Below are 24338 nucleotides of genomic sequence, written 5' to 3'. Positions count from 1 at the left end.
CTGAGCCACCATTTCTCCACCATGATGATGCCGAGGCGGAACCCTAATCACGTCTCTGCTCCCGTTTCTCCACCCATTTCTCTATTGTACCAAACAAAGGAAATGATTGTCAATTCTCCACGCATTTCTATTTCTCTCCAATTCCATTTCTCTCCCATTTCTATTTCCATTTCTTCCCATTCTTTTTCTCTGTACCAAACACCCCCTAAGTCTTAAATTTATAAAACCAAACAATCCTAACTAAACTTCACACAAACGGCAAGTGTACCGGTCACGTAGCAGCACAGTCTAATGGAAGTCCGGATGTCGAACACAAAGACACGTGAGAACGGCTCAGATAATTAACCCTAATCTAAGTCCTGCCTAAATAATATATTTATTTATCTTAATTATTTAAACTAACTAAACTTAACTTAGCTAACGGTGAAACTTAACGGAACTAACGATAATAAGAAAACTAATCACCTAGGTAGGATGACTTTAACGGTCGTAAAATGACACGAGTGCTAACATGTGGTTGAAACCAGAGTACTAAAGATGAGCTAACATAGGTGAGGTCGAGGAAACCGGGTCCCTATGGTCAGTTTTACCAGACTAACCCGATCAACTAACTAGCAAGATAAGCCGACACCTAAGGTTTTGGTCCAACTCAATGGTGGTGAACCTACTGACTTTAATGATCCAAGAAACACAAACCCTAATGGTATGCCTACCATAATCAATCAACACACAAAGTATTAACCGAAACATGCAATTAACGCCTACACGAAACTAATTCATGCAATAATCAACCACACGGGGCGCATGCAACCTGAGATACATCTATGGCAGCGGGTATACACGGAATAATATCATAAAATATGAACTTTACAATAGAAAAACAATCAACCACTTGTTAAGCACCCTAAACTAGTTAATTTTAACCGTTAAACATCAAACCTAGGTGATTCAAACAAGTTTAGCCAACCATAATGAACGAACAGCAGATAATAATAATAATAATAATAATAATAATAATAATAATAATAATAATAATAATAATAATAATAATAATAATTAAGCTCAAGGTATCCATTACAAACTGATTGGAACTTGTTTCAAGGTCTAAAACTCAAAAACGAACTCACAAACGTTAAAACAAGCAAAACAGATAACCGGTTGATGAAACTCCGATCCGGAAGCTCCTCCTTCTTGTTATTTCGACTCTAGCAGATTTTGGAAGGCTGGAATGATGATTACTTTCGTTCATAGGGTTTAGGTTTTTTAAATATATCATTAAACACCCATTCCTAATATAAAACATGTTAAAACAAGCCCACAAGGCCCACTAGAAGACAAAATAGACGTTTTTATGATTTCTCAACATTCTTGGCAGCCTTGGGACATGTTGGAATCCACCACATGCTGCTTGAATGGTATGACCTGGTCGCGTAGCGCGGCCATGCCATTTTCTAATGTTTTTCAACTTTCGGCTCGTTTATCTTCGTACGCGCATACCGACTTCATTAGATTCCCGTTTAAGCTGATTTCTTCTTCAATTAGACTCGGTTTTTCTCTCTCTTCAACCTTGGAATCTAAAATAATCACAAACATGTAATTTCATGCAGGAATAATAAATAATCGTTAACGGTTTACGCACAAAATAACACAAAAACGGGATAAAACGCTATGTGATTTGCCACACATCAAATATCCCCACACTTGAACCTTTTTCGTCCCTGAAAAAGAAATCTACACAGGATCATAACCAAGTGAATAACAACAAACTCCCAGATTATTTATCATTACTAAAACACAAGAAACAGCTCGACATATTGACCGCGATTGCCGATATATTTGTACACTTTAAACCCAGCCATTAACCATTCAAGCCCGCCATTGCATTAAGCGTTTTAAGTTTAAAAGCTATGGCTACACCTACCCCATCTCAGAAAAAGAGAGCTAGAAGAACTAGAGTCGAAGCAAACTGGTTCGACAAATCACCATAAGCCAAGGACTCGTTGATGGTACTAATTAGATGCACTCGGTGAAATTTGATGGATGAATGGTCATGTAGAGGTCATACGAGCTATTCCTAAATATTATTGGACTTTGTCCTAGAAATTCCTAATTTGATATTTATTGACTAAGAACCTTCGAGCCCCAATGGTGTATCCTCAGAGTCACTATCCCTTTGGTAACACGTAAACTCTAAGTCTCGTCTAGTGTGTGCATCTTTGGCCTCTTTTACTAACTTTGAGAATGCTTCTTTGGCATTTTACAATACATAACTTTCTCATACTTTTGCTTTTCAGACCAACTTTTGGAATACTTATAACTTTCATAAAATACTTTTGTTTTTCATTTTTTTTCTCTTTTTTTTTCTTTTTTTCTTTTTTTTTTATTTTTTTGTTTTTTTATATCACCCTAAATTATATAACTATTTTCTAAGCTCATAAAAAGATGGACATGTGGTCGTGTGCTGGTTTGAGTGCATCAAAGTCTTACCATCTCAAAGTTTTTAGATTATGGTAATCCTCCCTAAGCATCGAAATTCGGTTTTACCATTTTTTCAAATTATTATATATAAAAAATCTGCTAAAGAAGACTATCAAAGCTAGTTGGGCCTACCGACACATCCCAAATCAGATATGCAAACCATCTCTTCTTTTATTATTATATTATATTTTTCAAAGGTTCCGAGAGTTTGTTAACACAACGGTAATAATATCATTTCCTGCTGAACGTAAAGAAAAACAATTTTCAAGGAAATTTTTCTTTAAAACTTTTTTTTTAAATATTAACTCCCAAGATTTTCAATATTCTTTTATTTTTCTTAAAAATGAAAATGTCAGTTCCCCATCCCTAAACTTAAATTTCACATTGTCCTCAACGTGAGACAAGGAAAAGACAAAACTGAACATAAAGAAAAATAAAGTGGAACAGACTCCCCTGGTATATGTGATCATGAAAGTGTGCGGTGAATCATATTCCTCACCCTCCTATTCGAACGCAAGCTTAAAACTCCAGTGCTCTCTATCAAGCTATCACTCACGAACGAAAGCGGCAATCCTCTAAAACAAGTGGCATCCCCACACTTGATTATAATCATCTCATAAACCGTCATCAACCAACCATAGAATAACCTGCAAACAAGAAAAGAAGCAACTGGAGTATCGGAGAAACAAAACCAAAACTAAAATAAAATGAAACATATTACCGGGTTGCCTCCTGGAAAGCGCTAAGTTTACACAAAAAGTCTTCAACCAGACTTGCTCCCGAAACCTCAATTAGGAGGCTTCTCCTTTATCCGCTTCCCATCAATACTCCTCAACACTCTCCTCTTACAACTAGCTGGGAAAAAACTAACTGCACCGCTCTCATGGGACCAAACATACAACCTGAACTTGGCCCACCAACTCGTAGACTCCCCCAAAAATGATTCCTTGAAGTGAAACGGGAGTGACGAACTCTTCTGCACACCATGATCTCTGAGCCTAGATATCCTCCATATTCTTTTAAACAACTTGTTAAACCTTGACACGTCCCGAATGGAGATTGGGTACGGTTCATGTTTTGGTTTTTCACAATCAAAGTTCAATGGTGGGAAGACTGAATCACCAACCACCTCATGGCTCTCCTCACAAGGCTCTTTCTTGACCCCCACACTTGGCTCTTTATATAGTAAATCTTTGAGCAACTTCAAATCACGAAGTGGGTCAAACTCTCCATCATCCATCACTGTAAAATCCACTAACTCGTCACCAAACTCACCCCTAAACTCGTCTTCCCATGAAGGAACATACTCCTCTGACTGCTTTTCCATCCCCAAATTCTCAAATTTGATAATCGGCTCACTAAGTTGTGACTGACTTATTAAACCAAGCCAAATTCCATCTAAAGCTTATTTGGATTTGTATCATGGATGATGCGCAACCAATCAAACATTACCTCATCCGGATCTGGTACTTGTTCAATGAATTCACCGGATGAGTTTTCATAACCTAGAAGATCACCCCTTAAATCAAACATCAAACGTAACCGGGGCTTCACTCGATTTTTCGCTTTGCAATCCAAAATCCTCTGTATCTCCATCTGCCAAATAGTGTAACGTTTTTGTTCGTTGACTCCATTCCCGTAAGTCTCCATTACTGCACACTTAAACAGAAACGGATCACGGGCACCAGATAGTAGTAAATTATATAAAAAAAATATAATTAAACTAAAACTATACTATTTAAAAGAAAACTTAACAAAACTGTATTAATCTAAATATATATACAAAACTACAAAAGGCAAGTCCCCAACTCGGGTCGTTCTCTAATCGCCTCAAACCGTGTCCCCAGCAACGGCGCCAAACACTTGATGTGCGAAAAGCTATATATAAATATTAATAACTAATTCTCGCAATTCAACACTAAGTCTTAAATTAATAAAACCAAACAATCCTAACTAAACTTCACACAAACGGCAAGTGTACCGGTCACGTAGCAGCACAGTCTAATGGAAGTTCGGATGTCGAACACAATGACACGTGAGAATGGCTCAGATAATTAACCCTAATCTAAGTCCTGCCTAAATAATATATTTATTTATCTTAATTATTTAAACTAACTAAACTTAACTAACTTAACTTAGCTAACGGTGAAACTTAACGGAAGTAACGATAATAAGAAAACGAATCACCTAGGTAGGATGACTTAACGGTCGTAAAATGACAAGGGAGCTAATATGTGGTTGAAACCAGAGTTCTAAAGATGAGCTAACATATGTGAGGTCGAGGAAACCGGGTCCCTAGGGTCAGTTTTACCAGAAAACCCTAACGACGACTAGATAGCTTTTAATTCATGGTTGTTAATCTACGTACCCTAATAACTCATCACTTGGTCCATGTCTAAGTTACAGATCTCACTAAGGCTCGAGCTAATTACAAACCTACGAGAAGAGGGGTAATTCAATACTAAAGACAAAATAACTCAACTTACAAACTTAACCTAGCCGACAATGGGAAAACCGCACATGGTCTTGCAACGACTAACCCGATCAACTAACTAGCAAGATAAGCCGACACCTAAGGTTTTGGTCCAACTCAAAGGTGGTGAACCTACTGACTTTAATGATCCAAGAAACACAAACCCTAATGGTATGCCTACCATAATCAATCAACACACAAAGTATTAACAGAAACATGCAATTAACGCCTACACGAAACTAATTCATGCAATAATCAACCACACGGGGAGCATGCAGCCTGAGATACATCTATGGCAGCGGGTATACATGAAATAATATCATAAAATATGAACTTTACAATAGGAAAACAATCAACCACTTGTTAAGCACCCTAAACTAGTTAATTTTAACCGTCAAACATCAAACCTAGGTGATTCAAACAAGTTTAGCCAACCATAATGAACGAACAGCGGATAATAATCATAATTAAGCTCAAGGTATCCATTACAAACTGATTGGAACTTGTTTAAAAGTCTAAAACTCAAAAACGAACTCACAAACGTTAAAACAAGCAAAACCGACAACCGGTTGATGAAAATCTGATCCGGAAGCTCCTCCTTCTTGTTATTTCGACTTTAGCCGATCTTGGAAGGCTGGAATGATGATTACTTTCGTTCATAGGGTTTAGGGTTTTTAAATATATCATTAAACACCCCTTCCTAATATAAAACATGTTAAAACAAGCCCACAAGGCCCACTAGAAGACAAAATAGACGTTTTTATGATTTCTCAACATTCTTGGCAGCCTTGAGACATGTTGTAATCCACCACATGCTGCTTGAATGGTATGACCTAGTCGCGTAGCGCGGCCATGCCATTTTATAACGTTTTTCAACTTCCGGCTCGTTTATCTTCGTACGCGCATACCGACTTCATTAGATTCCTGTTTAAGCTGATTTCTTCTTCAATTAGACTCGGTTTTTCGCTCTCTTCAACCTTGGAATCTAAAATAATCACAAACATGTAATTTCATGCAGGAATAATAAATAATCGTTAACGGTTTACGCACAAAACAAAACAAAAACGGGATAAAACGCTATGTGATTTGCCACACATCACATATTCAGTATGTAAAGTATAATAGATAGCAAAACAGGTAAACAAAATCATACCTGACCAAGTGCAAGCTTCGTTTCAAGCTCATAAACAACAACATCGTCATCAGTTAGCTTGGAGACAACAAACACATCATATGAGTTCTTGATGTTGATGTTGTAATCAGTAACATCTATAACGAAAGCATATTTCTTTTCTAAAATAACGCTGTCTTCTTCAGGTAATGCTTGCATCACATCAACCTGCATATATAAGAATTTAAAATGATTATATAAAAATAGTAAATGATTTACAAGGATAGACTTCATTATATAGAAATATTAAATCTTATAAACTAATTAAAAATCAACCATATTTTATCATACACATTGACATAGGCTTAAATTTACAAAAAAAAATACTTAATAGCTAAATTTATGTGTAATAGTTATGTTTTTTTTAAAAGGAAACAAAAAAGACACATTCTTAAAATAGTAAAACATTTAACACGGAATACATTAATTGATAACTAATAAACACATGGGCAAACATATATATTATGAACTATGATTTTTTTGAATTATTCAGAATGAATATGTTACCTTCGCATCACAAATAACAACTTCTTCCGCCGTCTTATTGCACAACTACTTAGCATCACGATCAAACAACGTAAGAGAAACAACACCAGTGGTATCTTGGACACGAATTAGAATACGGAACCTGAAAAAAAATTATTTGGAATATATAATGGGAAAAAATAGATAAAACAAACCTTAAACTATATATTCACACAAAGTACCATATTATAAATTCAATAAAAGATTACCCTGGTCCAGCGTTTACGCTTTGAGAATTACAATTTGCACTCTTATATTCATAAACCTTAACACCATCAACAAATGTATAACAAACCTTACGACCACAACGTTTGCATCCATTGTAACATCATTCTTTGTTACTTAGTACTGCCTTCACAGTACCAAGTATGATTACGCTTTTTGCCTTAAAAAAATACAATATGTAATGTTAACATAAAAAACATCCTAATATGATAATAAGTTTTAAAACTCATACTTACCTCGAGAATGGTACAAAGATCACTTATTGGATAGAACGGGGCCTTCTTCAGAAACTCATCTTTGACAGTCAACAACATCAATGAACCAACTGGTTTGGGTATTTTCACCTCCACTTGAGCTGAAATTTCCAACAACCTGATATATAAAAACATGTCGTGAGAAGATGATCCAAATAGTTAATGAAATAAACTAGTGATATAAATTGAGTTATGTAGTAGTAAGAATTTACCTTTTTCTTGTATTCCACCACCTCATATAAGTAGTCATTAATTATAAACCGTGAGACAGCATTACCATAAGAGTTGTTGACATAAACATTATCTGAAATAAAACATTTATATGTATTAGTTTCATCTTAACAATCGTCACACAATATTAAAAGTAAAGTACACATGTTATATTTGTTAATAATACCTCAAAAGTATTTGACTCTTGCGAATTGGGGAAAAATAATTAAATAATCCTCATCCGGATTGTCGCAACATATTTAGTAAGCTGCTTAAGATAGGTCCCACAAAGTGAGATAGATAGTATTACCACTGCATCAAAAGATATTAAATTAACACAACTAAACATATATATAATAAAATAAAATAAATAAATATAATAATTATACTCCAAATCAGCAAACTCCATTGTTCTTCTGTTTTGATGTTGAAATTCCCTTAAGAATGAGTTCTTGTTATTAAAAAACTTGGTAACATGTCCGATAACATCTACGAAAGAAGAGATCAATAATTATACATATCACAAGGCGTTTGTGTTGAATGTCATTCATAAAATGTATAATAATCAAATATATGTTGTAAATAAGAAATTGAAATAACCTATAGTTCCATTATGGGAAAAGTTTTTGGCTTTCATGTCATCAAAACTAACAAATTTCAATCCATACAAGTGACCTTTAAATTCGTAGGAATTTGAGAGATGAGTTTCGACTGTGAAACAAAGCTTGTGTGGGCAGTCAATATATCTGTAAGTGGACATATTTGCTCCAAGTGAAGCCTTCCTAACAATCGAAGATCTATTCTCACCAAGCCACACATCATGCTTGAGGATGCATGGCTTCCTTACATATGCTTGAATTCTGTTACCCTGAAACATTATGATTAACATTAGTACAAAATTGTATGAAAAATATACTAAAATTAATGAATGTGTAACACTACCATTTCATCTTGCACAATCATTTCAATGGACCAATCTTCTCCAGGCTTTGAATTTTCCTTGAGACGCCAAAGTTTTCGAATACGCACCTTGAGGATACAGTCACTGTTAAGCACATCCAATTGGTTCAACATGGTGATGTTTGTTGGCTTTCTTCCTGGTGGTGAAAAATTAAAAAAAAAAACAAAATATTCTGAACAATAACCATTTTAACCAAAAAACTAAAAAACAAAATGAATGATATAAACACAACAAAAAATATAAACCTTAGAAACAAAGAAATTTCATTTTAGCTAAATATGGTGTGATAGTGTAAAAATTCTTGTGTAAAAGTGAAGTACTTATATATAGTTCATAGTAAAGGATTGAATTTTGGGAGAGTTGAATAAATAAGAAATGTATATACAGAATTAATTAAAAACATAAAATTAGAGAATTTCAATTAGCTTAAATTATGGATGAAAATTAGGGGATGAGGATTAAGGGATTTTCAAAAATTGAATTACTAAAATGTAATGTTGTTAAATTATATTATAAATACAAAATAATTCAAATTCATATATTTAATCTAGACTATATTTAAATGGAAAATTGCATTTTAATAATCCAAACTATCACCTATTGGCAAATGATAATCCCAACTAACATTCTAACTAACAGCAATCTCAACTTTCAACTTTGTTACCAATAACAACCCCACACTAACTGATCATTAACTCCATTTATTGTTAATTACACAAATAGTCCCTGTCGTTTCCGCATTTTACGATTTGGCATAGTAACCATTGAATCTTCATGGATATTATTAGGATATATCAGACCTGTCTCATTGTATTTCCGGCCACGACAACCACCAGCGGCCATCGCGAGCAGCCTGAACCACCGTGCTCTTTCTTTTTCGCTTGAGCATCGAGCTCCTTCTTCGAATCTAGTCAGCTACTCCTCAATTCACGAGCCGGAGGAGTGGTTCCTCATTAGAACATCTGATGTGCGTGAATTTCTACAGTAACACCAACGTTAATGAATTTGAAACAGGAACAAAAGAAATTGACGATCCTAAGCGGATCACTTCGCCGACGTCAACGGCGACGATGAGCAGTGCACGGCGAGTGCGGGAGCTTATTAAGGTTGCACGATGTGTGAAATTATTATGGGCTTTGTGGTTTTAAATTGGGGATTTTTGTTTTACTAGTGGCGTTTAGAGATTATCCATATTTAAGACATTTGTGTCTAAAGCATTTGTTTGGGAAGAAATCACATGAACCTACTGTAAATTGATAAGTTAGTAATTTATCACCATCAGATTTTGTCGATTTCATTGGTTGGTGATTGGAAATAAAGAAAAGAAAGATGGTGGTGGTTGCAGCCAACAATTGTGGTGGCCGAAAATACAATGAAACAGCTAATATCCATAAATTAACTTAACAGATTCAACGGTACAATATACATCCATAAAGATTCAATGGTTATTGTATCAAATCGTATTATGTGAAAACGAAATGGACTATTTGTGTAATTAAAAATAAACGGAGTTAATGATCAGTTAGTGTGGGACTATTATTGTTAACAACGTTGAAAGTTGGGATTGCTATTAGTTAGAATGTTAGTTGGGATTATTATTAGCCAATATGTGATAGTTTGGGTTATTAAAATCCAATTTTCCTATTTAAACATACGGAATTAACTTATTAATGTGGAAAAATAAGTTACTAATTTATTTATTTACATTAATATAATTAATCATCTTCAATCAATTAAATAATTACCGTATATCTTAAATTGATTATCAATTACCATATATCTAATATCTAAAATTATAATAAATATGATATATTTAAATTCTGAATTATACGGTTGAAATTTGTAACAGCCCAACTACCACCGTATCATAATATTGTCCGCTTTGGCCGGGACATACCACCATCGCCTCACGGATTTGCTTTTGGTTGCCCAGGTGGTCACCCATCCTCATACTTCTCCCACCTGAGCACGCTTAACTGTGGAGTTTTCCTCTCATCCACTACCATTAAGCGCCCAAAACGTGTTATGATGGGGAAGGTATCCACCTCTTTATAAAAAAGGCTTAGTTCTCCTTCCCAACCGATGTGGGATGTCACAATCCACCCCCTTAGGGTCCAGCGTCCTCGCTGGCACCACCGGTCCGGCCCTGGCTCTGATACCATTTGTAACAGCCCAGCTACCACCGTATCATAATATTGTCCGCTTTGGCCGGGACGTACCACCATCGCCTCACGGATTTGCTTTTAGTTGCTCAGGTGGTCACCCATCCTCATACTTCTCCCACCTGAGCACGCTTAACTGTGGAGTTTTCCTCTCATCCATTACCATTAAGCGCCCAAAACGCGTTATGATGGGGAATGTATCCACCTCTTTATAAAGAAGGCTTAGTTCTCCTTCCCAATCGATGTGGGATGTCACAAAATTTGTAAAAATAGTCAACATAATATAATTAATCAACATTTGAATAATTAAGTAATTGATATAAGTTGTGTAAGAGTAACTTACTAATTTCTGTTTTAATGTATTAACATTAACACAATTTTAATATAGTTAAACAACAATTGAACAATTGAGTAATTGATATAACATATGGTAAGTGGTAATAATTATCAATTAACAAATATCTAAAATTAGAATCAGCCTCATATATTTAAATCCTTAATCGTTCAATTTTGAATTAGTCAATCGGTCAAAATTCGTATTTATAGTAACCTTTAAGGATGCTTAATCAAAACCTTAATCAAATGATATATCATCATTTATTAAAATATAGAAATTTCGTAATTAAAGAATTCCATAATCAAATGGCTGATTTATCCCTAATTTACAGAACTTGATTACGGATCTGAATTTATACTCAAATGGTTTAATTTTGAATGAGTCAATCGGTAAATTTCATAAATATAAAATTATAAACAATTATAGTAAAGTTAAATCTGTAATATTTGTATATTATGTTGTTTTATATTGAATCTGATAGATGACATATCAATTTATTATCTCAAATAAATTAAACCTAGTAGGAAGCCTGATGATTAAAGTGACCGGAGGTAACGTTGATGGTGAACAGCTTCATCGATGGTGGACCGTGAATTTGACAGATAAATGAATTGAATGTAGTGATAGGTGAAGCAGGATGGAACCGTCAATGAGAATGGAGGTGTAAAAGGAGGAAAATTGATTTGGGTTTCTAGGTTAAGCTATGTTATAGTATACAGAATAATAAAAATAACATAAATATAGAAATGATAATTAATTAATAATTATAATTATAATAAATAAAATTTAAAATTATTAATCATTATTAAAGATTAAATTAAAAAGAATTGATTGTATCTTATTTTAAATTATTTTATTAACATGAAAATTAGACAAGTGATAGATATAAATGGAAAGTCTAAGCAACAACCAATAGAAAGAGGAGAAGTTGAGTTAAAGTCTATTGGTTTAATTGTATAGTTAGATTTTTTTTTAAAGAAAGGAAATAAATAAAGATAGAGAATCAGCCCCAAACGCCCCCTTAGGCTATATGTAGTGGGCGACATTCAAGGGCGATTTTGGACGAAATTTTGGAGGAACACCTCCCCCCCCCCCGGCGATATTGGGGCGATAAGGGGCGGGGGCGAATTGTCGCCGGCTTGTGTGTTGTTTATATTATTATTATATTGTTTGTTAGATATATATATATATATATATATATATATATATATATATATATATATATGGGCTATAACACCATTACATCCCAAAAACAAAAACCCACTCTTTACTAACTGGACGTCACATGATGCAAAACGCCACATTTTGTAGCCCCTCCACTACACGTAGCCTTAGGGTGTGTTTGGGATTTCTTATTTAATTGAAAAAGGACTTCTTGCTAAAAGTCCTTATTAACTTATGGATTTTATAAAAGAAGTTTTAAAAAAAATGTTTGGATTAGCTTATGTGTTTAAAAAAAACAAAAAGACTAAAGGACATTCTCTTTTAAAAGGAGGGTAATTAGTTTTGAGGGTTAGAAGGGTGTAATAGGAAAATCAAACTCATTAAGTTAATAAGTTAGAGATTCCTAACTTTTCAAAACCCCTTTATTTTATCTTGCCCATAAGTTAAAACCCATAAGTCCTTATGGTTTGCCGGCAAAACACCTTATTAACTTTTTAAAAAATTTATAATCTAGAAGTTGATAAAAATAAGGAATCCCAAACACTCTCCTTAATTTGAGTATGGACTTTGGAAAAGAAGTGTATGCGCAAGTTAGCACCTGAGCTCCGCATTGGTTGGCTTCTTCCAAATATCCAGTCCAGTTTTCGAAAGAAAGAATTTCAGAGAATCGAAATAACAACGATGACGGAGGCAGCGATCTGGAAGAAGCCAGGGATGGCGATGCCTCTCCTCCAAGACGGACCTCCTCCCGGCGGCTTTGCTCCCGTCCGATCCGCACGCCGGATCCCCTCCAAAGGCCCTGGCGCCGTCGCCATATTCGTCGCCGCTTTTGGCACTTTCTCTTGGGGCATGTACCTGGTCGGCAAGGGCAATAAGATCCGGAGGTTATTATTATTATTATTATTCTATTCTTCTCACATTTCACTAACCCTAGCTTAACTTTTTATAAAACATTTTTTTTGTTTATTTCAATTTCCGACTAATCAGCCTGAAATGCACGTTTCGGTTAAGCTAGCATTATCGAGGAATTGAAACATGAACTGTATTTGAATTGTGCTCAATTTCGTGGCTTACAATCGGCCTCGGGTTGACTAGGTATTTAGGTAATACTTATTCCTGCATACACATTTGTTGTTTGTTTTCACTTACACGTTGATGCACCAATTTCGGGTGATGTGTGCGAGCCTATTGTTATCATTTGACATCTTTTTCGGGAACCTGAAATACTAAACCATCCAATTCACCTGTAGTTGAGACATGTTGGCAAGTAGCAGTTGCAAAAAACGAGCGAGTAGAATGATATTAGGAGTTAGGACTTACGATTTTGTTGTTTTTATGTTTGGGGATGTAGGTAAACATTAAACTTATCAACAAGCCAGCAATGGGATTTTGATAGGAGTATTAGATTTTAAAGACTCACACATCCAGTTGACATTGATATGTAAAAGTATCACAATTGCATAACTTGGTTCTTCTCGAAATCATCTGATTGTTTCATGCTTTTGACATTGACAATACATGGTTGCTACTCACTAGTCCACTACTAGCAAACCTAAACTGGTTGTCTGGTTTCAAGCAAGAACACCATCAAGTGTTTAGTTGAACTAAAACTCCTTTCACTCCCAACAAGCTTTTAACCGTTTGTTTCCCACTTGCTATAATATTAATTTCTTTCTTAGCTCACAAGCAGTGAATGGTGTTAAGTTTGACTTTGTTTGCTAAGAAGGTCAATAACTTTGAACTGCTGCAACAGTTCTCAAAATGATCTGGCCCTAGGATTTAGAATTTGGTCTGTTTGAGTCTGAATACAAATTATAAAAAGATGTAAAAATTAAATAACTATGTTTAATTTTAACTGAAATTTTATAGTAACTATAATAACTGTTTACCATGCATCTGTATGGTTTATAGGGCAATAAAGGAGGAAAAGTATGCTGCCCGGAGGGCTATCTTGCCCATGCTTCAAGCAGAAGAGGATGAAAGGTAATAAAAAGCACAAATGCCTTGGTCTTTCTGTTTTCCTTTTCATATTTGGAAAATAATTTGGTTGAATCTGTGTTTTAGATTTGTGAAAGAATGGAGGAAGTATTTGGATGAAGAGGCCCGGATAATGAAAGATGTGCCCGGGTGGAAAGTTGGGGAGAGCGTGTATCACTCTGGAAGATGGATGCCTCCTGCAACAGGTGAGTTGCGACCTGAGGTCTGGTAAAGCTATGACCCGCTAGTTAAGTTTGTGTCTTGTATCACAAGGGATGGTGTACTTATGAAATAAAACCCAATCAGTTTGTGGTACTTTCAGATGTTTGATAAACACTTGGTTGCCCTTTTGTGTTGTGGCACCAGATGGGGGTTTTTCTCTATTCATTTACATCCAATTTGTTGAAACATTGCAACAGTCCGTCATGGCGGCTGATATGGTCCAATTTCATTTTTCGTTACTACTTTTTGTGGATGATCAGTTTGTTCTTCACGAAATAATATAATACACTCAACCTAGTTTAGGCTCATGAGTCCGGTCAATATTGTTGTTTGAAGCTTCGACTTATGATTGCTCAATAAAAGTGTAAATTTTATACTTTAAGCATAAACACGGCTTGAGCTCAACACGACGCAACTTAAGCTTTTGGTGGGCGATGTCACATCGCTCATGGAATACTTGCAAGTTTACACCCCTAACCGTTAATAAATAGATTCACTACATTATTTGGATACAAACTAAAATATAAATACTGACCTACCCTACTGGTTTGGAGAAACAAACATGTAAATATGAACACAAAAAACTTTATTTGCAACAAAACATAATATAGATCTGATAACACACCATACTTCATTAAAATCCCACTACTGCTGAAATCACCAATATACCAAACTAGTTTCAAACAACCCGCATGACCCATGACCTTCTCAGCATACCAAAAAACAAGGACCGGTGCCACCTTTCTTATCATCAGCATCTGGAACACTTGAATAACTGTAAAGATGGTTTGACATTTTCCACCCCCAGTCACGCTTCCTCACGATTGACATCTGGGGCCATCGGCTAATCCTCACATAGTGCTCCCGAATCTTCCCGTCTCCCAACAAACTTGTGACTACAGTGTAACAGCATTCGTGGCCCCCCCACACCTTGTCATCAGGGTCAGCAGATTGACTCCCGTCTGGGTGAAAATAGCGTCTCATTAGCGGGCCTGTCCCGTTCCAATACGGATCCAAGTTTAGCCAGTATCCTGGGGCCGACTGAAGGTAATATAGTCACAATTTTCATCTTTTGATTTGAATAATAGGATTTGGGGTAGGTTTTATCTTAAACGTGCCAGATGATAAAGATTACGTGTCAGACAAGTTAAAAGATACATAGTCTATTTAAGGCCTACAGCCTCCTTATGTGTTAGTAAAGATACATATTATTACTATGCACGCTGTTTTAGTTTACCATAATTAACATATTAGTTATATGTAATTTTTTATTTAAGGTCAAAAGTGTTTGTGGGCAACAGCAGATGGGCCCTTTTCGCCTGTTAGGCTCGTTGGTTCGTTAAATTAAAGCCCAATATTATTATTTATAAACCATAAACCCAAATTTCGACATATATAAATCACATATTTTTTTGTACTTTATTAATTATGCATTACATGTATGTTACAAATATTAATTTTTTTCTTTTTATAAAAAGCATAAACTCAAATCTTTTTAAGATAATAAAGGAGCTGGCTAGAGTCTTAAACAAGCCGAGCTCAAGCTCAACATTTCAACTCGTTAAGATGAACGAGCCTAGCCGAGCTTTGGCCCTACCTGACGCAGCTCGGCTCGTTAAGATGAAGGAGCCTATGTATAAGAAGATCATAGAAATACAATAAAGGACTTGCCTTTTTGAAGTGGAACTCCCAACAATGATCCCATAGGTCTTCCTTCAAGATTCGGCTCTGAAACAAAAACTTTGAAATGAAGAGAAGACAAACTCACATGACTGAAAAGTAAGAACGGAGGGAGAAATTTACACGTTTGCCATCCATAACAGATAAGGAGTAAGCAGCCAACTTTGACAAGCCCTTGATTTGGGACAAACGGGGTATATGTGCTTTTCCAGCCCATAACTCTTCGCACTGCCAACAATAAATCATTTCATAGGCCATAGAACATTGTTCGTAACTGATGATTAAAATAATAATACTAAACAGAGTATTGAGATGCTTGTTTCGTATTAAGGAGTGTGAATAAGAAACATTGTTGTTAAGATCTTGATCTTAAAGGTCATATAATTTTATCACTTAGTGGCACGTAAGAGTAAAGTTTTAAAAAGATTTCAACTTCAAGAGTTCAACACTTAAAATCTGAATCAGTAACACACTATAGTAATCTAAATCAAAAGTGTAAAAAGCATTAGAGTAGTTACGTTAACACTAGAGTAATTATTATTACGCTATAATTCAACAAATCTCTTGTTAAACGTGTCCAACACCAAATTATATTGAAGACTCCTAGAATCTTGGAGAATATTTAATATAATAATAATAATTAATTTATTATTATTGATAAGTTAGTCTTATCTTTAATCCTAACTGTATTTGGTTTCAAATTATATCTTTGAATAGGTTAGGATTAGGAATCGTGGGTATATACATTCCTAGGTTCAATGTATTAGTTATTAGTAAGTTTTTATCGTTAGTCGTTTTCTTAATAAAACTCTGCGTTCTTGATTCACTTGCTCAAAGTTTAACATCGCTCTCTTTAGTTAATGGGTCAGGTTTCCTACCCACGGGCTACCAATGGGCTTTCCTTTCAAATGTGGAAGCTATAACCCTCTTTCCATATAAGGCTGAATCAAGACTCGTGTTCACATACGCAATTCCTTGGGTGTCCCCAGCAAGCCTCACCCTTGGCTCGCACGCCAACTGTTAGCAGGAGTGAAGCAAGTGTGATATCCCGGACACCTATTTCTTTTGCCCGACATATCAGGGAAGGTGTGACCTCTTATCGCTTCAAGAGAGGTGATTCAATACCAGAATAATAATTACTTTGTAACAAAATAAACCAAGTAATTATTGTTACTCTAATTCAAAACTATAGTGTAACAAATTAGTACTCTAGTAAGGGGGTCAAAATTGGTCAAAACCCAACCTACCCCAAATCAATTAACTGCAAGAATTGAAGATACAATATGAGGAAATTGGCATAAAAAAGCAGTGAGTACCTTTTTAGACCAGAGTTTGTCAGCAGAAGCGAGAGCATGCCAGGTGCGAGAGACGATGAGCGATGGTGCCAAGCTGCGTGCGTCAAGGTGGTCCAGTATTAATAACATCACATCCCAACCAAATACTACTAACGGATCACATGATAATATCTTCTTCTGATTATTATTATTATTAGTCTCCTTCAACACCCACCCTAATTCCCCATGGTAATCTTCCTCTACGATGTTCACCATGCGAGTCTATCTTCAAACGACCGACATGTCTTGTCTGTACTGTATGTACGTGTTTCAATTGGGAAGTAGCCTGACGAAGGAGGAGCTGTGAAGAATTAACTTGGATATTCTTCTACTATAAATAAATAAATATATCTTACTCAAACTTTTATGTTTTTTAATTCATTTATTATGTATTAACAATATGATTTTTTTGAACTATTTTAAATATATCTATTCATGTATTTAAATATTATACTAGGATTTTTGCGGCGTGCTTGGTGTTGCTGCCGAACTGCGCAAGGAATATTTTTCGGTTTCGGTGTAATCGTTATCGCAAACGAAACTGGAAAACCAAAAACATAGTTGAAATATGGTCAAAGGGTACATAAACGTGTTTTGTTCGTTGTTGATGCAACGGAAGCTAGTTGGTATAGGTTCGTTATGATACTGGAACTCGTGATATACCCAAAAAGAAAACAAAAAAAAATAGACAACTCCGTATTCAATTTTTCTTAAGTTAACAAACGTAGCTTATAAGAGCATTATATTGAAAGAAAATTAAATAGGTTAAAATTGTATAAATTTAAAGTATATGGGTGAATTTGAAGCTTAAATGAATAAGGATGACAATTAAAGGGGTTGTTAGTTGCTGATGACACTTGGTTTAACTCTATAAGGTCCCCCAAACATTAAGATGAACTAATTCCTCATCCTTAAGTGGTCTACTGATTACTCAATGAAAATGGTTCATGGTTTGTGACACACAACAAGATGAACTCATTTATGACATTGAAATTTAAATTATGCTTTAATACACTTAACACTTGAGAACCGGATGTCCTACTCTAGTATGACAAAACTTAATTTGATAAAAAAAAAATTAAAATTAAAGCACGCCTTCAAAGACTTAGGACGCGTTTGTTCACAAAATTGAATGAAATTGGAATTGGAATGAGAATTTGAATATGATTTGGAATTGGAAGGAATTTGATTTGAAATCTAAGCATTCCAATAGGAATTAGAATTGAAATGAATTGAAATCTAATTTCATTCTTGATGTATTCATTTGACAGATGATTTGGAATAAGTTATTTTAGATTTTTTGTTTCTTACTTTTATTTTTGTGTCATGGTTTTTTTATATCTTTTATGATTTTTTATTATGGGTTTTCTATAGGATAAAAAACCCCTCAAAATATATTCAAAAATAATAATAAAAAATTCATAACTCAAAATATAAATAAGAAACAAAAAAAAAACTAAAAAACTAAAATGTTTTAATCGTTGTCCTCGTTTTAAAAAAAAACTCGAGAAAAGATTCCAATGAGTTTACTCGAATTCCTCTACAATTTGGAAGGAATTGAATTCCAATTTCAATTTTTTGATAACAAACACACCAAAATGTGAAAATGGAATTAAGATTTCAATTCCAACGAAACGAACACGCCATCTCATTGAATTTTAATTCCAGTTTCTTTGAATTCTTACAAATTCTGTAAAACGAACACACCATTAAAATTGTCACCACATAGACATAACCCACTTTCTTTACCATAGTCACCTAGTTCTTTTCCTTCTTTCAAGTCCTTAAAAATAAATTTTCTTCATTAAAAGTGACAAGACAACTTATTATCGTTAGCTAGCTTGTAAACTGACAAGAGATTAATATATATAATATTCTAGAAACAACAAACACATAATTTAAAATAACATTATTGTTATTAAATCTTCTTACTTTAAGTTACCAAAAACATTTGGTCTATTTGGATGTTTGACACGGAACAACAAACACATCATTTAAAACAACATTATTATTAAGCCTTTGCCTTTACATAAAGCTAACTCCACTCCCCCCCCCCCCCCCCCCCCCCCCCCCCCCCCGGTTTTATATTTTTCGTTAACTCATTTAAATAATCAAACTGCTATTGGGGCGTAGTAAGATTAAATAAGTAGAATCTTCAACACATTACAGTTATAACAAGAAAACATGTATCTTATGTGTTCAATGCACACTGGGAATGGTATGTAGATATGTATGAATAGGAAAACTAAATTCTAGTTGTGTATAGCAGACAGATGATGAATTGAGAATATAACAAATGACTACATATGATTCTCTGTGTGAGGTACATGTACATTTACAATCATGTGATAATCTTTCAGTCAAACATGATAGTGGCAACTTCAGTTACCATTACTCCTGAATTTAACCTAAACCTAAACATGCATGACAGACAGATGATGAAATGAGAACATAACAAGTGACTATATACGAATACAAATAAAGGGAAACGTCAAAGTCTCACTCAGAGATCCTCCAAACACTTCATTGGGGGACTAGGATGTTTGGTTTACGATTTTCTACTAAAGTGTTTGGGGGAACTCAAAGTGGCACTTGACATAATCATAATAATTATTGTACATGTATGTATATATCGACTTAGGCGGTTTTGTCCTTCAGCCCGAGAAGAAACTTTTGCTCTTAAAGGATTCTTCATGACAACAGTGAACTCAACCTTCTCAGAAAGATCAACATGATAACCATCCGGCTCAGTCCAATTAAAATACCAAATCAAATTAGCAACAAAATATTCCAAATGAAGCATAGCCAAATCCGACCCAGGAAAAATCCTTCTTCCCACTCCAAAAGGCATCATCTTTATCCCTTTACTTCCCATAAGATCAAACAAACCATCGTTCATCAAAAACCGCTCTGGTTTAAACTCCATGGGCTCATCCCAAACCTTAGGGTCCAAACCCATCTCGCCCACCATGAAATTAATAATGGCACCTTGTGGGATCGTGTACCCTTGCACCTCTACATCTTTCATGACCCGATGGGGCAACACGAAATGCCCCGGCGGGTGTCTCCTCAACCCCTCCAAAACCACCGCTTTCAGATACGGCATTTTCTGTATATCCTCTTCGTTCATAACCGGCACTGCCTCCGTCTCCACCCCTTTTCGTGGAGGCAACGGCGGTGGTCCAACCACCGCAACTATCTCATCATAAAGCTTGCTCTGAATATCAGGATGCTTCACCAGATTAGCCATGATCCACTGCAACGCAGTGGAGGTGGTATCCGTACCCGCATTAAGAAACTCACTACACATACTCGCCATGTCACTACGAGTCAACCTTCCGCCATTTCCATTATTAGTATTACCCCCTTCTTCCGGAAGCCGTGGATTCACCAACGTGTCAACATACGCCACGATCTCTTCACTCCCTAATCCACGCTCTGTCCTCACCGACCCAATCCGAGACTCGATAAGCGGAATCAAGACTTGGTCTCTATCACTCCGCAAGTTGTCAAACTCCTTCCACCGATTCCTAACACCACCTTCCCCAGTCTCAGAAAAGCCGTGAGAAGCGCAAACCGACCCGACCCGACCCGACCCGACTTTGATCAACATATCCCGTTGCACTTTAGCAATCTCGTTGACTTTAGTTTCGTCAACCTTGTCTCCAAAGCACATGACCACCAGCAAACAAAACATAGCATACTGAAAATGGTCAACCACTTTGACTCCATCATCCGTTGACCGTCTTGAAGGCGTTCAATTAACATTCGAAGTACCCAGTTGCGAGCCGCGAGTAGGATTCGACACGTGTGGGGTGCATGATCTGGGTGGCAAGATTCCTGCGGAAGCTGAGGAGATGTTGATCATAGCGAGTGATTTGGGGCGGTCAGAGCCGTTTTGGATGAGGATTTGGTGGGTGAGAGAGTGGAAGATGGTGGTTCGGAAGCCGAAGGGGAGAGTGAAGATGGGTCAGTTGAGGATAATGAGAATGGGTGCGGGAGTTGGTGGAAGGACGGACCTGGGGGAGTTTGTGAGTGTGGTCTTGATGATGGTGGCGATGCAGAGAGAAACGATGATCGTGATCCATTGCTAGAGTGGTTGATACGATACGATACGATGCTCGGTTATCTATATCTCATGAACAAGGTCAAAGTGAACTAAAAGAAAGGAGAATTTTGCCTCTTTAATGATAGCTAACCAACCCAAATTTATTTTATATTGATCACTCTCTTACCCGGAACGATAATAAAATTAAGGGATAGGAAAATTCCTAAAATATATTTTATTTAGAGATACATTCCAAATATCATTTTAAAATTTAAATTATATATTTGTCTCTTTACATACATGTCATCGTCTTTACGATCTACATTAGGAGTTCGAGACGATATGTTTTTTAACCGTCGTCTCCCTATCATGTTAGCTTAAAACTCGTCACCTTCCCCGTCATGTTAGCTTAAAAATTAAATTTAATAAATCTTATTATTTAAATAATTATATCTAAACAAGGTACACATAAAACGATTTTGATGATATGCATGAGTTTTCTTGATCGTATTATTATCAAAAATCCAATATACAAAACTTTAAAAACTAATAAGATATTTACATATTTTTTAAATTATTTTAGGATCAATGCTTGTAGTAAAGATAAGGTATAATATTTATTTTTAGCTAGCATTGCGGAAAACAACGAGTTTTGAGCTAACATGACGATGAGACGACGAGTTTTGAGCTAAAATGGCAGGGTGACAGTGAGTTAAATATGTAGCCTCGAACTCCTAATGTACAGACGAAGACATGTTAGTAAAGAGACAAATATATAATTTAAATTTTTTGTAGGACATATTTAGAATTGATCTCTAAAAATGGAGACATTTTGAGAATTTTCTCTAAAAATAAACCTAAAAGTAATTTTTTTAACTTTCAAAATACTAGTGAATCTTTTATAGCGTATCATAAATAAAACATATTTCAAACGACGTGTATTAAACTGGTAACAATCGTTGCTTAACAAAACCGTGTGTTGCAGCGACGGCGAAGCGACACCACCTTAGTTGGTTCGGTTAAGTCGGTATCAATTTAGTTTGTCATGGTACACACAACCCAGAAAATAGATTAGTAAACGGCCGAAAAAATAATATATTTAATTTAAAAGAACGTCGTCTATTCGATTTCGGTTTGTATAAGTTAGCTTCGCCATAGTACAAATAATCCATCATCAAAAACTTAACCTTCAAGAGTATAGATTGTTAATGATCACTTCTTAATAACTGTACCAACAATCTCATATTGAACTTGGAACTGATAATAACAAACTAGTCACTCACTAGCATCCCCAACTATACTCCATGTACAGATGTACTCAGCCCAAGTACATATACTCGGCTCCAACTACCTGATAAACTACTTGGTCAGAAGGGATGGTTTCCCAGACTACCCGGCCATGACCCCGACCGCCCTTATAAGACATGAAAGGTAATTTTGGCAAAGTCACTCAAAAGGTTGTTGTGTTGTAAATGTGTTGGTACCAAGTTGTTGATAATTCTAATCCCCCATAAACATTGAAGTTGATTATGAGTATGCTTAGAGGGTTTGTGAGTTAAATGTTCTAATGAAAATAGCTCAATAGTTTATCTGCTATACAAAGGTAAAAGCAGCAAAACATACGGAAAATAAAGAAGCAAATTTCACAATATATACATAATACAACTAATATAACTTTAAAAGCACACATTAGATATTAGATATGTAACACAAACTTACACAATATTCATACAAATACTTAGCAATTACTTGAACAAAAACATGCATAAATTCAAGATTTACTCCCATTATTAGCACTCTCACCTGCATTTCAAAAACAAAAGTAAAAAAACAAACTCAAATCAGCATGAAACTTCCAAAGGTGTCTCGACACATCTAGCTAGATGGGTTGATATGAGTTGTGCTTTATATTGAACGGGCCAACTACCTATTTACCTGGATTCAAACTGGTCAAATGGTCAATAAAGATATGCATCAATAATCAAACCATGGCCTCCTAAATTAAGTTGCTCAAAGATTTTAGTTAATATATGTGTTTTTACTGCATGAGTTTGAACAAAATTTGTATTGAGACAAAAAGCCCCGCGTCGTAACCCCTTTGGACAGCAAACACAATCCTCCTAAAAATAAAGTATTTGGTCTTAGGGGACGAAAAATAAACTTTTGAACAAATGATCATATTAGGAGTTTTTATATTTGACGTTTTGTGCTGATCATCTAATGAGTTAAGTTAAATTGTAAAGTAAGCATTCAAACTTGTACTTGAAACCCGCAATACCGATTAACCCGACCGATTAGACCAAACCTTAGCGTCATAAGTGTTATTAGGGGTGTGCAAATTAACCGCCATAACCATTAACCGAACCATAACCGACATAACCGAACCGATAACCGACATAACCAGCAGGTCATTTTAATGAATTTTAAAAACCGCAAAATACAGGTCGATTATGGTTAAAGATAATTTCAAACCCGCCAAAACCGAACCGTCCCATTTACAAGATTCTCAACTTTATGGAGTATGATTAGACACACTGTTGATAATTTGTTGAAAATTAAAGAAGGTAATAACTAATAACGCTCTCATTTTTATACTATATGATTTAATTTTACTAAAGAGTTAAACCATTAATTGTTTGTTTGAATATATTATTAATATTAAGAATTATATAACTTGTTGAACTATGTCATGTCATTTTTATTTTTTTAGTACCAAAGTTTTAGGCTCAATTATACATTGGTTTGGTCACGGTTAACCGACCCATAACCGACTCGCTATAACCTTCAAAACCGATTAACCGAAACCGCCATAACGGATCGGTTATGGTTATGATTATCTATTAACCGACATATTGGTTATGGTTATGGGTTTGGTCTAAAACCGACCGATGCACACCCTAAGTGTTATCACACATCGTATGTTAAATACACATATAAGTTTGTTAAAGATCAAAGAGGAAATTACCATAGGAAAGTTAAGCATTAACAAGTTCAAAAGCCTGCAACTCCTTGAAGTTCAACCATGGCTTGACCCAAACCTTAGCTTCATAAGTTTTCTTCTCACCACCATCCTTTGCCTCCAGCGTAATATAGTACACCGTCCCAGCCACCACCTGC

The 24338-nt window shown here is 35.4% G+C and overlaps 2 protein-coding genes and 1 pseudogene across 2 annotated transcripts; 1 reads left to right on the top strand and 2 right to left on the bottom strand.

Moving 5' to 3' along the window:
* Nucleotides 1-12641: 12641 nt before the first annotated feature.
* LOC143569731 (NADH dehydrogenase [ubiquinone] 1 alpha subcomplex subunit 13-B-like) lies at nt 12642-14198 on the top strand. Its single transcript, XM_077055571.1, has 3 exons — nt 12642-12844; nt 13872-13943; nt 14025-14198. Exons 1-3 carry the CDS (start codon nt 12642-12644, stop codon nt 14167-14169), a joined length of 420 nt encoding a protein of 139 aa, XP_076911686.1. The 3' UTR covers nt 14170-14198.
* A 647-nt stretch (nt 14199-14845) lies between these two features.
* On the bottom strand, nt 14846-17435 carry LOC143569730 (uncharacterized). Its single transcript, XM_077055570.1, has 4 exons — nt 17156-17435; nt 15963-16067; nt 15831-15887; nt 14846-15200 (listed from the first exon to the last, which is right to left on the bottom strand). The coding sequence occupies exons 1-4, from the start codon at nt 17387-17389 to the stop codon at nt 14868-14870; spliced, it is 729 nt and encodes a 242-aa protein (XP_076911685.1). The 5' UTR covers nt 17390-17435; the 3' UTR covers nt 14846-14867.
* A 2046-nt stretch (nt 17436-19481) lies between these two features.
* Nucleotides 19482-21083, bottom strand: LOC143569729 (cytochrome P450 89A2 pseudogene; annotated as a pseudogene).
* Nucleotides 21084-24338: the final 3255 nt, after the last annotated feature.

This window comes from Bidens hawaiensis, unplaced genomic scaffold, assembly GCF_021521415.1.
Source record: "Bidens hawaiensis isolate Kalapana, Puna unplaced genomic scaffold, B.hawaiensis_p1.1 tig00024639_1, whole genome shotgun sequence".
NCBI classification, from domain to species: domain Eukaryota; kingdom Viridiplantae; phylum Streptophyta; class Magnoliopsida; order Asterales; family Asteraceae; genus Bidens; species Bidens hawaiensis.
The sequence above is the reverse complement of the archived record's forward strand: the minus strand, read 5'-3'. Positions and strand labels throughout refer to the sequence as shown.